This window comes from Conger conger, chromosome 15, assembly GCF_963514075.1.
Source record: "Conger conger chromosome 15, fConCon1.1, whole genome shotgun sequence".
Lineage (NCBI taxonomy): Eukaryota > Metazoa > Chordata > Actinopteri > Anguilliformes > Congridae > Conger > Conger conger.
Genome location: NC_083774.1, coordinates 16368106 through 16380449, shown reverse-complemented (window position 1 = coordinate 16380449; position 12344 = coordinate 16368106). Strand labels below are relative to the sequence as shown.

At 42.7% G+C, this 12344-nt stretch overlaps 1 protein-coding gene across 1 annotated transcript; it reads left to right on the top strand.

The window, feature by feature from the left end:
* The first annotated feature begins 1805 nt into the window (after positions 1-1805).
* LOC133111786 (lysM and putative peptidoglycan-binding domain-containing protein 2-like) lies at positions 1806-11847 on the top strand. Its single transcript, XM_061222370.1, has 3 exons — positions 1806-2360; positions 3799-4139; positions 10593-11847. The coding sequence occupies exons 1-3, from the start codon at positions 1989-1991 to the stop codon at positions 10639-10641; spliced, it is 762 nt and encodes a 253-aa protein (XP_061078354.1). The 5' UTR covers positions 1806-1988; the 3' UTR covers positions 10642-11847.
* The last annotated feature ends 497 nt before the right edge of the window (positions 11848-12344 follow it).

Below are 12344 nucleotides of genomic sequence, written 5' to 3'. Positions count from 1 at the left end.
CTGTCAGGCTGCTGATTACTCAAACCGCAGATCTTATTAAAGTTCGTATTCAATTATAAAATAATTACTTCAAATTAGTTCACTCATAATTGTTGGCTATTTACTCAATACTCAAAATAGTTTTATTGCTGCATAATCATAAGAAAAACAAACTTAACAAAATTAAATATCGGCTCATGTTTTCCAGTAATGCTGACAACACCATATCGACCTGGAGTACCCGGAGGAAACCCACGTGAGCACGGGGAGAACATGCAAACTCCACACAGAGAGGCCCCGGCCGACTGGGATTCAAACCCAGGACCTCCTTGCTGTGAGGCAGCAGTGCTACCCACTGCACCAGGCATTCAGAGTGATGAACATTATAACAAGAGTGTTTGCTGTTAAAACTGCTGGATTCAGAAATGAAACATATTTTATTTAATTTAGTTCACACTTCCCCGACAAGACATAGAGCAGTCAAAGGTGAGTGTGTGTGTGTATGTGTGTGTGTGTGTGTGTGTGTGTGTGTACAGTATTCTTGCGTGTGTCTGTTTTTGGCCAGTTAGATGGGACTGCCAAATATCTCTGAGATGTGTGAATTGGTCCCAAATCGACTCTTAATTTTCTCACTGGAGTCTCTGGATTTTCACAGTGATTGCTTAGTGTTCTCTTTGGCAGAGAGACCAGGCAAGAGTACAGTGTGTGTGTGTGTGTGTAAGTGTGGCTCGTATTTATGCAGTTTGTACAGAAACCTGCATTGAGGTGAACATGTAGATTTGATTTGGTGGTCCTTCCTAATTTTCCAGGATGAAGAGAGCACCCAGATTCCCTTGAAACAGAATGCACACAATAGCTTTGCACTAAATATCCCTTCTCTCTGGTGGCTAGAGTTTAGTTATCAGTTCCAGCAGATACAGCTTCATGCTTTTCTGCCTAATTACTGGTATTAAACTTGCTTACATGAAGCAAGGCTTAAAAAAATGTCATGAGGGACTTCAGCTTAGACATGAGCCATTCCACCTTAGATCATTCATACAAAATGTATTCCTTATAGGACAAAAATGTACCTCCACTGGTCATTATTTCAGAGAGTGAAGGGCTATTGACAATAGAACGTGGGATAATTGCATATAGTATGCTAATTGTTGTCATACAGACTGTGTGTGCAATTGATCTAGGCCTATAGCTATACATTGTAAATGTGCTGACATGCTGGTACATAATTTCAGGGAGGTTTTCAGATGATTTGTAGCCTATTTAACGATTTGCAGTTATTACTCTGCAACACAGTGTCTGTTTTAATTTTTTCTCACTGCATGGTGCAGTTGCAGATCAGTTTCCCCACAATACAGATACTTATATCAGCTAACTTGAACAGACAATGCCAATCCCCTGATTACCTTCATGTGTTATCAAGTACTCAGTCCGTTCTCAGTTCTACGAGAGAGTTAGTAGTTCAGTTATAGGCTATTATATGATAATTGTCATATGGATCAACCTAGCTTGTCCGTACGTATGAAAACCTGAAAGGAAAACTTGCTTTCGTGCCAGTATGAAATAGGTTGTATGAGAACACGTGTCTGTGTAATGGCGTTTGTTTATTCCCGAGGTGTCCTAGTGTCCGCCAAATTATGACTATTTATTATCCATATTTGGTGGGGGAAAATGTATGTGGGTGAGAGAAAACACCCCTCCCCGCATAATTGCACAACCATGAAGCCCAAAACCTCGCCCCAAAGCGCATGAAAGTTCCATTTATGTTTTTCTTCCACTGCTTATTTATTATTTAATTAAGTAGCCTACACCCCCTCCCTCGCAGCACGGTTTGTTTTGTTTCCACCAGGGTTCGAAATGAGCTCTCTACCCTAGGCGAGCGGTGTAGGCTAGCCTGCTCACTGTCGTATATACCATTGCATCATTCTGGAAACATACTTTCGCTCGGAAGCTGTGTACTTCTTCACTTTTCCGCGAAATGCTCGGGGGTCGTTTCAAAATGTCGCGCTCACATGCTATTACGCAAATCGAAAGCAGGGAGAGAGATCCCTCGTCATTTTGAATTGAGCGGCGCCTCTGTGAAGTACGGCAGGTCAGCTGGCGTATCACACACAGATTTATTATTTATTGAGAATAAGATGGCGGAGTTCTCCCCGGTACTGTCGCTGCGGGATGGAGACGGTCGGCTCGGACTACCGGTCTTTCCCAGGTCACGGTCAGGCTCGGAATCCGAAAGTGAGCTCTCGCAGAGCCTGGCCCGCACCAAGACCCGCTCCTATGGCAGCACAGCCAGCGTCACCGCTCCTTTGGGAGAGAAGTACATCGAACACAGAGTGACGGACAGTGACACGCTGCAGGGAATAGCACTGAAATACGGTGTGACGGTAAGCATATAGCCCATCCAGGCGAAGGAAAATGCAAACGACTAAAAAAATATATATATTTAGACGAAGAGGTAGGCCTTACTGCATCGGCATATGCATCCCATGAAATTGAATCGACATTGTTGTGTACAAAAACATTCGGTCCGATATATTTATTGTAATACTAATGATGGTATCACACAGTGGCTGTTAGATTTAAAAGCTCAGTTGCAAAAATCCACGGAAAAGCATTTTGACACTTATATAACGTGTCAGACTTGACACGCCTGTAAATAATCGACGGACATTTATTGCAACTGTCCTGCAAATAGATAAGTAATCGCTTACTTTATTTGTTTGGCCGCTGCTTGTAACCACCAAGTAGAACGTACGCGTTCAAGGTCTCCCATCATCACTAAATGTACAGATTATGTGTGAGTGCATGTGTGTGTTAAAAATGCTAATGTAATGCCATGTTTCATCAGTCTTTTGTGTCTTCTCTATGGTCACGTTCAGCCCTGACAACACACAGAAAAAGGTTTATTTAAAGTGACTATACTGGTACGTCTGTCAATGGCTGCAGATTGAATTGAATGGTGTTATTATTTTATGTATTAAGCATCACCAAAGTTAGAGAAATCGAATGCATTGCGATATCAATTTATACCAGTCTAAACATTTCCATCTATTCCTATGTGGAGATTTAATGGGTGGAGTTCAATTTATTACCAGACTCTGAGCTATTGGTTCAGGGTCCTTAATGACATCATGAATTCCCTGACCTAATGGCCAATAAATGTTTTTATCTCATTGCATAGCTCTGTCACCTCACAACAACAATTTGTAGGGTTCAAATCCCAGCCAGGGGAGCGATTGCATCTTGGTATCTTAATCCCCCTTCCAACTTTACCCCTCTCCCAGTCTCCCTTCTTGTTCAATACAATTTACTTGTGGGTGGTACAAGTAATTTCGAAACAGCCTGTTGCAAACCAAGTGCAGACTGACTGACGTACTGGTTTGGTACTATAGCGTACTATCAGCGGCCTGTAGCATAGTGGTTAAGGTAAATAACTGGGACGCGCAAGGTCAGTGGTTCTAATCCCAGTGTAGCCACAACAAGAGCCGCACAGCCATTGGGCCCTTGAGCAAGGCCCTTAACCCTGCATTTCTCCAGGGGAGGATTGTCTCCTGCTTAGTCAAATCAACTGTACATCACTCTGGATAAGAGCGTCTGCCAAATGCCAATAATGTTCTATGGCTTCAGAGAAAACCATTCATGCCCCATGATTCAGCACATATAAATGCAATGCAAGCGGTTTGCAGATTTGAAAAATGCATCACTCAATGAAATAATAAAACTAAGCAATTTCTGTGATGTTTACCTCTTCAGATGAATGTCTGCATTCATCTGATTGGCCTACGGTGACCCATCATCTTTTTTTATTTCTTTGTCTTCCAGATGGAACATATAAAGAGGGTTAACAAGCTTTTCGGCAACGAGTGTATATTCCTGCGGAACAGCCTGAACATCCCGGTGGCGTCGGAAAAGGCCTTCAACGGACTGTTGACTCTGGAATCTCCGGAAGGCGAGGCGGGCGATGGCCATGTGCTCTGCGACGGGCCCGCGGAGACTCCGGACGGGGACGGAGCGTCCTCATCACCCACGCCCGCGCCTCAGGACGCCAGCTTACGCCCTGCTCCGCCAGAGGAGCTTTCAGCCAAGGACTACTTACACAGACTGGACTTGCAGATTAAAATGTCCAAGCAGGCAGCCAGGAAACTCAAAGAAGAGGATATCAGGTAAGCTGAGAAAATGGAAAATACAGTCGGGTCCATAAATATTGGGACATCGACACAATTCTCATCTTTTTGGCTCTATACACCACCACAATGGATTTGAAATGAAACGAACAAGATGTGCTTTAACTGCAGACTTTCAGCTTTAATTTGAGGGTATTTACATCTGAATCAGGTGAACGGTGTAGGAATTACAACAGTTTGTATATGTGCCTCCCACTTTTTAATCCCTGGTGATGCTCTGCCAGGCCTCTACTGCAACTGTCTTCAGTTCCTGCTTGTTCTTGGGGCATTTTCCCTTCATTGGCAGCCATACATGCCCACGCCATGACACTACCACCACCATGCTTCACTGATGAGGTGGTATGTTTTGGATCATGAGCAGTTCCTTTCCTTCTCCATACTCTTCTCTTCCCATCATTCTGGTACAAGTTGATCTTTGTCTCATCTGTCCATAGGATGTTGTTCCAGAACTGTAAAGGCTTTTTTAGATGTTGTTTGGCAAACTCTAATCTGATCTTCCTGTTTTTGAGGCTCACCAATGGTTTACATCTTGTGGTGAACCCTCTGTATTTACTCTGGTGAAGTCTTCTTTTGATTGTTGACTTTGACACACATACACCTACCTCCTGGAGAGTGTTCTTGATCTGGCCAACTGTTGTGGAGGGGTTTTTCTTCACCAGGGAAAGAATTCTTCTGTCATCCGCCACAGTTGTTTTCCGTGGTCTTCCGGGTCTTTTGGTGTTGCTGAGCTCACCGGTGCGTTCTTTCTTTTTAAGAATGTTCCAAACAGTTGATTTTGCCACACCTAATGTTTTTGCTATCTCTCTGATGGGTTTGTTTAGACTTTTCAGCCTAATGATGGCTTGCTTCACTGATAGTGACAGCTCTTTGGATCTCATATTGAGAGTTGACAGCAACAGATTCCAAATGCAAATAGCACACTTGAAATGAACTCTAGACCTTCTATCTGCTCCTTGTAAATGAGATGATGAGGGAATAACACACACCTGGCCATGGAACAGCTGAGCAGCCAATTGTCCCATTACTTTTGGTCCCTTAAAAAGTGGGAGGCACATATAGAAACTGTTGTAATTCCTACACCGTTCACCTGATTTGGATGTAAATGCCCTCAAATTAAAGCTGAAAGTCTGCAGTTAAAGCATATCTTGTTTGTTTCATTTCAAATCCATTGTGGTGGTGTATAGAGCCAAAAAGAGGATAATTGAGCGAAAAAAGAGGTCCCAATATTTATGGACCTGACTGTAACCCAAAATTTTGAAAACGAACCTTTTGTAATCTTTCTTGTCTACAGATGTAGCATTAGCCATTATTTGAAATGGTTTGCAGTTTCTATTCCTCTTTTCTGTCCACAGTGCCTCTCAGGGAGATGTGGCACAGTCTGTAGGGTGGACGACTCTTCAGATATTTTCCAGTCCCCCTCCCCCCTGGGGGACCTTCTCAGCAGTGATCTCTTCTTGTTAAGGCCAATCCACATAATGATAATAATAATTTTACACTTAGCTGACGCTTTTACCCAAAGCGACTTACAGTTGATTAAGCAGGGGACAATCCTCCCCTGGAGCAATGCAGGGTTAAGGGCCTTGCTCAAGGGCCCAACAGCTGTGCAGATCTTATTGTGGCTACACCGGGGCTTGAACCACCAACCTTTCATGTCCCAGTCATGTACCTTAACCACTACAGGCTGCCACTATAACTATAGCAATAACGCTGACTATAACCAAGATGTGAGCATCCACACTGCTGAACCATAACGTTCTGTAAATAGTCCCTCTGCTCTGTCATCTCTGCCATTGTGCACGTGGCGCCCTGTAAATTCAGTTGGATTCTGATTGGCTGTCAGTGTTTTATCATCCATGCAGCTGGAAAAAATCACTCTGAAAGTGATTCCAACATTATCGTTTGTCACTGTCGTTGTAGTTGCGGTGTGGACTCCGGCATCCAATTGTTTTAAGACGATTAAAAAAAAAACAACATGTATATAGTTATAGTGTGGATGTGCCTTTTCCCTCTGCTTTCTCTGTCTGACTACCGCAAAAAGTACAAAAAGTGCTCCAGAACAGCCCCTGCCGACGTAGTACAGAAGCATATGTGCACCTCCACTGGGCCTGGGACTATTTTACACCCTGCAGGACGCACAGTACCACAGGAGCATTGTCACAGATTGGAGGAGAGGCATATCTCTCAGTGATGACCACTTTTAGCTTGCTTATGTCATGGAAAGGAGGCAATATGGCAGTTAGTATAAGAACCATGGCTGACATACATTCACCCTTTATTGACAGGATTGGCCCCATTGTGTCATACAACTGCTCGCATTTAGTATAAATCAGCTGACCATTTAAACCTGCAACTGTGGGGCCCAGCCAATATTTGTGCCAATAGCTGTTATTGGCTGTGACTGTGAAATCACATGGCACACACCCGTTTTGCATCGTATTTCACAGCCTGTCACAGGGTCACATTGGCCATTACATCACATTACACACCCGCCAAACCCCTTGTTCAGCATGCTTATAGCCCAACTGCACATCGATACAGTTGATTCATGTTTAATGATAAAACAGCAGTGTAACATTTGGACTCGGGTTGCAGTCCACTTTTAGGCCCTACACAGTATAGCATTAGAATGTAAGAATGAACCATGACTCAAGGTTTCTACTGTATGGAGTGTAATGTGTGGTTCAGATAGTAGCCTATATTCAAGGAATTTGGGAATTTCAATAATTCAGTCAGGAAAATGCCCTTTTATATTTTAAATGAGATGATGAAAACTGGTTGCACAACTGACTGGTCTAATACGCTGGAAGAATTCTGACCTTGTCTATACTTGAGTCGCTTCATGAGTGACTCTCATTACAGCAAAGTCGAGCGAGCCAATTGAATTATCCAGAAAACAACTGTAAACGCCATTTTCCCTAATCCTTAAGAGAGGAATATGTAGCTTTTGTGTGGAAAAAAACCCATTCAGAAGTTGTTATAAAAGCAGCCAAAAAGTCATGTGTCATTGAAGTTCTTGACTGAGATGTGAATCAGTGTCTGACAGGCTCTCTAATTTTAGATGCTGGAATGCCTCCTTCCCTGTTTGAGAAGGGATGCTTTTCCCCAAAAATCCTACACCGGACCTGCAACCATGTCCTGGAGGGTGCGGCCAGGGAGTATGGCACAGGCTGTGCCCACAGCAGGTGTCTTGGGCCAGGTTTTTGGTGGTCGTTTTTGTGCAGTGATCCCTGCAACACCCGGATCCCAGCTAACACAAAGCATTCCCATAACGTTACTGGGATGTTTGGTCTATGTTATAGCACTACTGGCACGTCCCAGCTTCTGTCTCCATGTCAGTCAGTCCACTTCCCGTAAGGATCAGGGCCTGTGACACTGCCACAGCCTGACGTTGCTTTTCTTGCTGGATCAATGCAGTGCAGTTTGCTGTGCGACGCAAAAGATTAACAGATTTGTTGAGAGTCTGTGGATCAGCAATAAAGTGGATTTGATTAATGGTGCAAGCCATACAGGTGATTTAATGAACCGTAGGCCCAATTTTGTGCTGCGTGGGCAAGGGCTTTGCACCTTGTTATGGAAAATTCTCTTGTTCCATCGGTCACAATAGGGAATAATTCTACACATTACAATTTGAATTTGATGAGGCTGGGGGGTGGATGTATTTATGAACCCTATAGCTGCAATAGCCATCGTAGCAATGGTGGGGCAGGGCAGGGGAAGTGTATGTGTGTGTATATATAGATGTCTGTGAGCGTGTGTGTGTGTTTTATTTGTGTGTGTGCGTGCGTGCGTGCGTGCGTGAGTGAGTGAGTGCAGAGGGAGACGTGACAGTGACATGGATTAGCTTCAGAAATGCTTCAGTTCTGCCTGTGCATTTCTGAAATTAAGACTATTTAGTTTTTGTGGTTATTGTACTGTGTCTGTGAACAGAAAGGGGTTGAAAAAGGGGTACAGAACAGGGTATAAAAATGGATGTACTGTGCATGTACACTCTTTTCAAACCAGACCAGTAGGGTTATCCCACTATGCCAGTAGGGGCAGGAACAGAATCAGATTTTCCGGTTGGTGTGTGCGCAATCTGTCGTGTAAGGATTAACGGCTCCCTGTCAACAGTTAGTCACGTAGCGTCTGTGTCTCCAGACAGGGACTGTGCTTCAACGCTGACAGGGATCAGCTGGATCCAAATGGCTGGGTTCCTGGTGCAAAGCATGGGTGTTTTAGGTCGTAAAAGAAGAGGAGGTGTTTTAGACAGTAAAACTAGAGGTGTTTTAGACAGTAAAACTGTTGGATGTTTCTAGCAATTATTATAAATCTGATTTTTTGTGTGTGCTTGGTACTCTCAACTGAACAGCTGACATTTCCCAAAGTAAGTTTGACAGTAAGCAGACAGTTATGACAGATGAAAGCACTGCTCCCCTTCCCTCGACAGGCTGGGCCCTATAGTTGCTAGTTAGATTCCTGGCCTCCACTAAGCAAAGTAGTAACTGGAAGGTACTCAGAATTAGGAAAAAAAGAGGTTGTTTAAAGTAAATTGAAATTAAATTTAGAAAATAAAAACAAAACAAATAAAATAAATGTAAACTATCACCGAATCTTGCATCTCACATGATTTTGGCATGGGTGTGTGAATTCTGATTGGATGGCAGCCTTGGTGACAAAAGAGAAGTCTAACCAAACCCGATTGTTGCAAAGAGTGGGGGTGGGGGACAACTCGATGTGGTAAGTTTAACCCAGTGTAGCAATGCAAATTGCAATTGGAGTGCACTGTGGAGAGATTTGAGAGACCCTGAAAAAGCGAGCAAAAATATGAATTGTGTGGGTGCTAAATGCAGCTGCTTGACCCTATTTAAGTACAGAGATTTCCCTGTGGTTTTACAAAAACCTGAACAGTTTCACATCACATTGCTCATTGGATTATCACTGTGAATCTCTGAACGAACCCTTGCGTACATTATTGAACACTGTTCAGTGTGGGGGGGGAAAGGTCCCAAGTCTTATAAAACTATATAAATGAACAAGCTATGTTCATTATCGTATTATTTTTCTTGTTAATGTTTGTGCAGAAATGTGAATTTTATGAATTGCCATTTTAAATGACCCCGTAGTGTAGATATTGTTATCGACGATTATGCTAATATCAAAATGAAAATTAAAGCGTTGAGGGTTTATTGTAACCAAATAAATTAGCAGTGAACAGTACAATTAGCAAAACAGTAGCTGTGGCAGGCAGATTGTGTTTTGAATGTATCATTCAATTTTTTATTTATTTTGTTGTCCTTATACTGACCTTTCGGTGTAATCCGTTTCATGCGTTGTGAACGTTTATGGGCCATGTTGACGAACGTGTTGCCTAGCGCTGAGAGCGAGCGGCTCTGCGGTGAATAAATGATGAGAAGCACGGCGCAGCGCTGATGCGTGTGTCCGGGTTTGGCCTCGGCATCATCTCTATTCAGTTCTCTCGAGAGCCTGTTCTTCTCGGCAGTCTATTTATAAAGCAGCGAGGAAAGAGAGAGAGAGAGAGAGAGAGAGAGAGAGAGAGAGAGAGAGAGGCGGAGTAAAAGCGGTCACTTGAGGCGCCGTTTCTCCACCTGGGACTCGTAGAAGCTGGCCGATAACGAGCCGCTGAGACGTACAAATGGAAATTACGAATGTCATTTGGATTATATCGGTTTTGCGGAGGATTTGCGGTTTGTGTCAGGGCCGCTGATGACTTTTGCAAGCCCTGCTGAAAAAAAACAAAACAAAAAAAAAATGTCTCAAGCTAGATTTTTAAACAGCCGGTAGCTGGTTGACCAGTTCAGACCGGCTCCTTACTCAGCATGGTGTGACCAGCTCTAGATATGTTTTGAAACAGCTGGTAGCTGGTCATTTCAAGCTAGCCATAGCTGGTAGTTAGGTGAAGGCGGTGCTCAGAACATCTGCCTCTCCTGTGATGGGCTCGTGGCCAGGCCTTGTTTCAGAGCGAGCTGTTAAAGGCTGGTCTTTATGCTGCAGAATACGGGATGGGAGGATCGCATTGTGACTCAGTGCTGTCAGCCCATTCTTAGGGAGTAATTGTAGAGAGAAACCTTGTAATGAAGGGTTGAAATAAAGACTGTAAAACCCGACGGGCCGTGTGCGGCTGCACTATAAAATCACGTCCAGGGCAACGTGCAGTGCTTACAGTACATTTCTAAAGTATAATTCCCAGCTCATGAACAAAGGCATTGTCCAGTTTGGGGATCCAAATATCCAAGGTCAGACAGTGAGTTTGACCATGTGAACACATAGCTGCCCACAACAGGAAAAAATGTTTTATTTTCTTATCCTTAAAAGCATGGGCTGCAAAATTGTGATGTCTAAATAGTGCATTTTATTGTTTCAAAACCAATTTAATGATGGATTGAAGAGCACCACCAAGTGCAGATGTCAAAGAGACTTTTTTTCCCCTGTCAGGGATCATGAGGAGGACTTGCTCCCCACATCATCGTACCAGGAGATCTGACGAGGAGGAAGAGTGCGGATGAAGGAGCAGTTATGTACCCAGGCGCCATTTTATTATTTTTGATTTTACCTTTCCTGTTTTCTTTTATTCTTGCTTTTAACCAAATCATGACAAGGACTTCATGTCCATGTGTTTGCACTGAAGTTTCAACCTTTGCCTTTTCAAAAAAGAAATAAATGTTGTTATTATTATTATTATTATTATTATTATTATTATGATTGTTATTATTCTTAGTTTTTATTATGTCTTGTCCATGGAGAGAGAGAGAGTATTGGGCTTGACCCCTGACCTCTTATGTCACATCCAGTGAAAGCACAAGAGTGTCATATTCGGGAAGCCGCTCCTTACTTAAATGGGTTCCCAGCCCTGGTCCAGGGGCGTTGGTTCACATTACTGCTTTGTCATACTGAGAGCTGGGGGAAGTGGGTGTGTACGGACTGGGGCTTTATTAATGCAGCAAATAATATAGTCCAGGGGTTTCAAACTGAGGTCCAAGAGGTTTTTCAAACCCTGAGGTCCAAGAGGGTTTTCAAACCCTGAGGTCCAGGAGGGTTTTCAAACCCTGAGGTCCAAAAAAAGCTCCAGGTGATCCTCACCGTTAATAAAAATGGCTTTTGTTACACATTTTCAAAATCACACATTTCAGACTATCAGACTAGCTATCAGACTGAATAAATATTACATATTCATGTTGTACTAAATGCGTGCCTGACATGGATCCATGAAAGCTCCATTCTTAGCATGTTAAATAGCTACTCTGTACAAAATGTTATAGGGGGAATGTTATAGGGAACCCCTGGTTTCAGCAACCATTTCAGTATTCAGGTAGTGGGAAGAAATATCCTGAATTCACTTTTTCAGGAGTTGTTAATCTTTTGCTTACAGCTTCTCTTGAACACATCCTATTTAAAGTCTGTCTTCAAGTATTCAACATATTTCAAAAACTATAGTCTTCAACGTCTTTTTTTAAAGGAATGAAAATATTCACTTGAAGTTGTGGGTGTGTGGAGGTGTGTTAATTTGTGTTATTTTTACATTTTTATTTTGCCTATTAAAAGCTATTTTGTGAAAGGGACAATTCTGTTTTGAAGTGTGAATGTGTTGTGGCAATTCCAGTTTAAACCTCAGTAGATTTGGTTGTTTTAATAATAGGTTTATGACCATTTGGTTTTGAGGAACAATAAATAAATCATCTGTAAACCAAAATTCTCCCTGTCTTTGTATTTTTTTGTCTTACCTTTCCTGCCAGTCTTAATATTTTCTTAAATATTTAACTTTTCTTCCCCCAGTGTGTAAGCCTGAGTTTGTCTGTAAGCCAGTCTTCATTGCTGTCTCATCAATTAAGTGTGCTGTTGTCTGTTTACCAAACACAGCGCTGTCGCTACCACTTTTCACTCCCACCAACTAAGACCTTTAGTGTGTTCAAAACCTTTTAGCACATGCAAAATGATTGGTGGAAAACAAATCACATGACCAATTGTTGTGACCATATTCTAGATGCCTGTGGCTTCTCTGTGAAGAATTGCCATTTAGTCTCTTCCTGCCATGGCAGTTCACAGTTAGTCATATTAACATATTGCCAAAGGCCGTCTCCATAGGAACGGGGGACTGTAACCTCTGACATAATTGACAAGGCAACTGAAAATAATGTGCGTCCACTCTCCAGTCATATTGTATTTGCCAAGGATAGGAAACGGTTACTG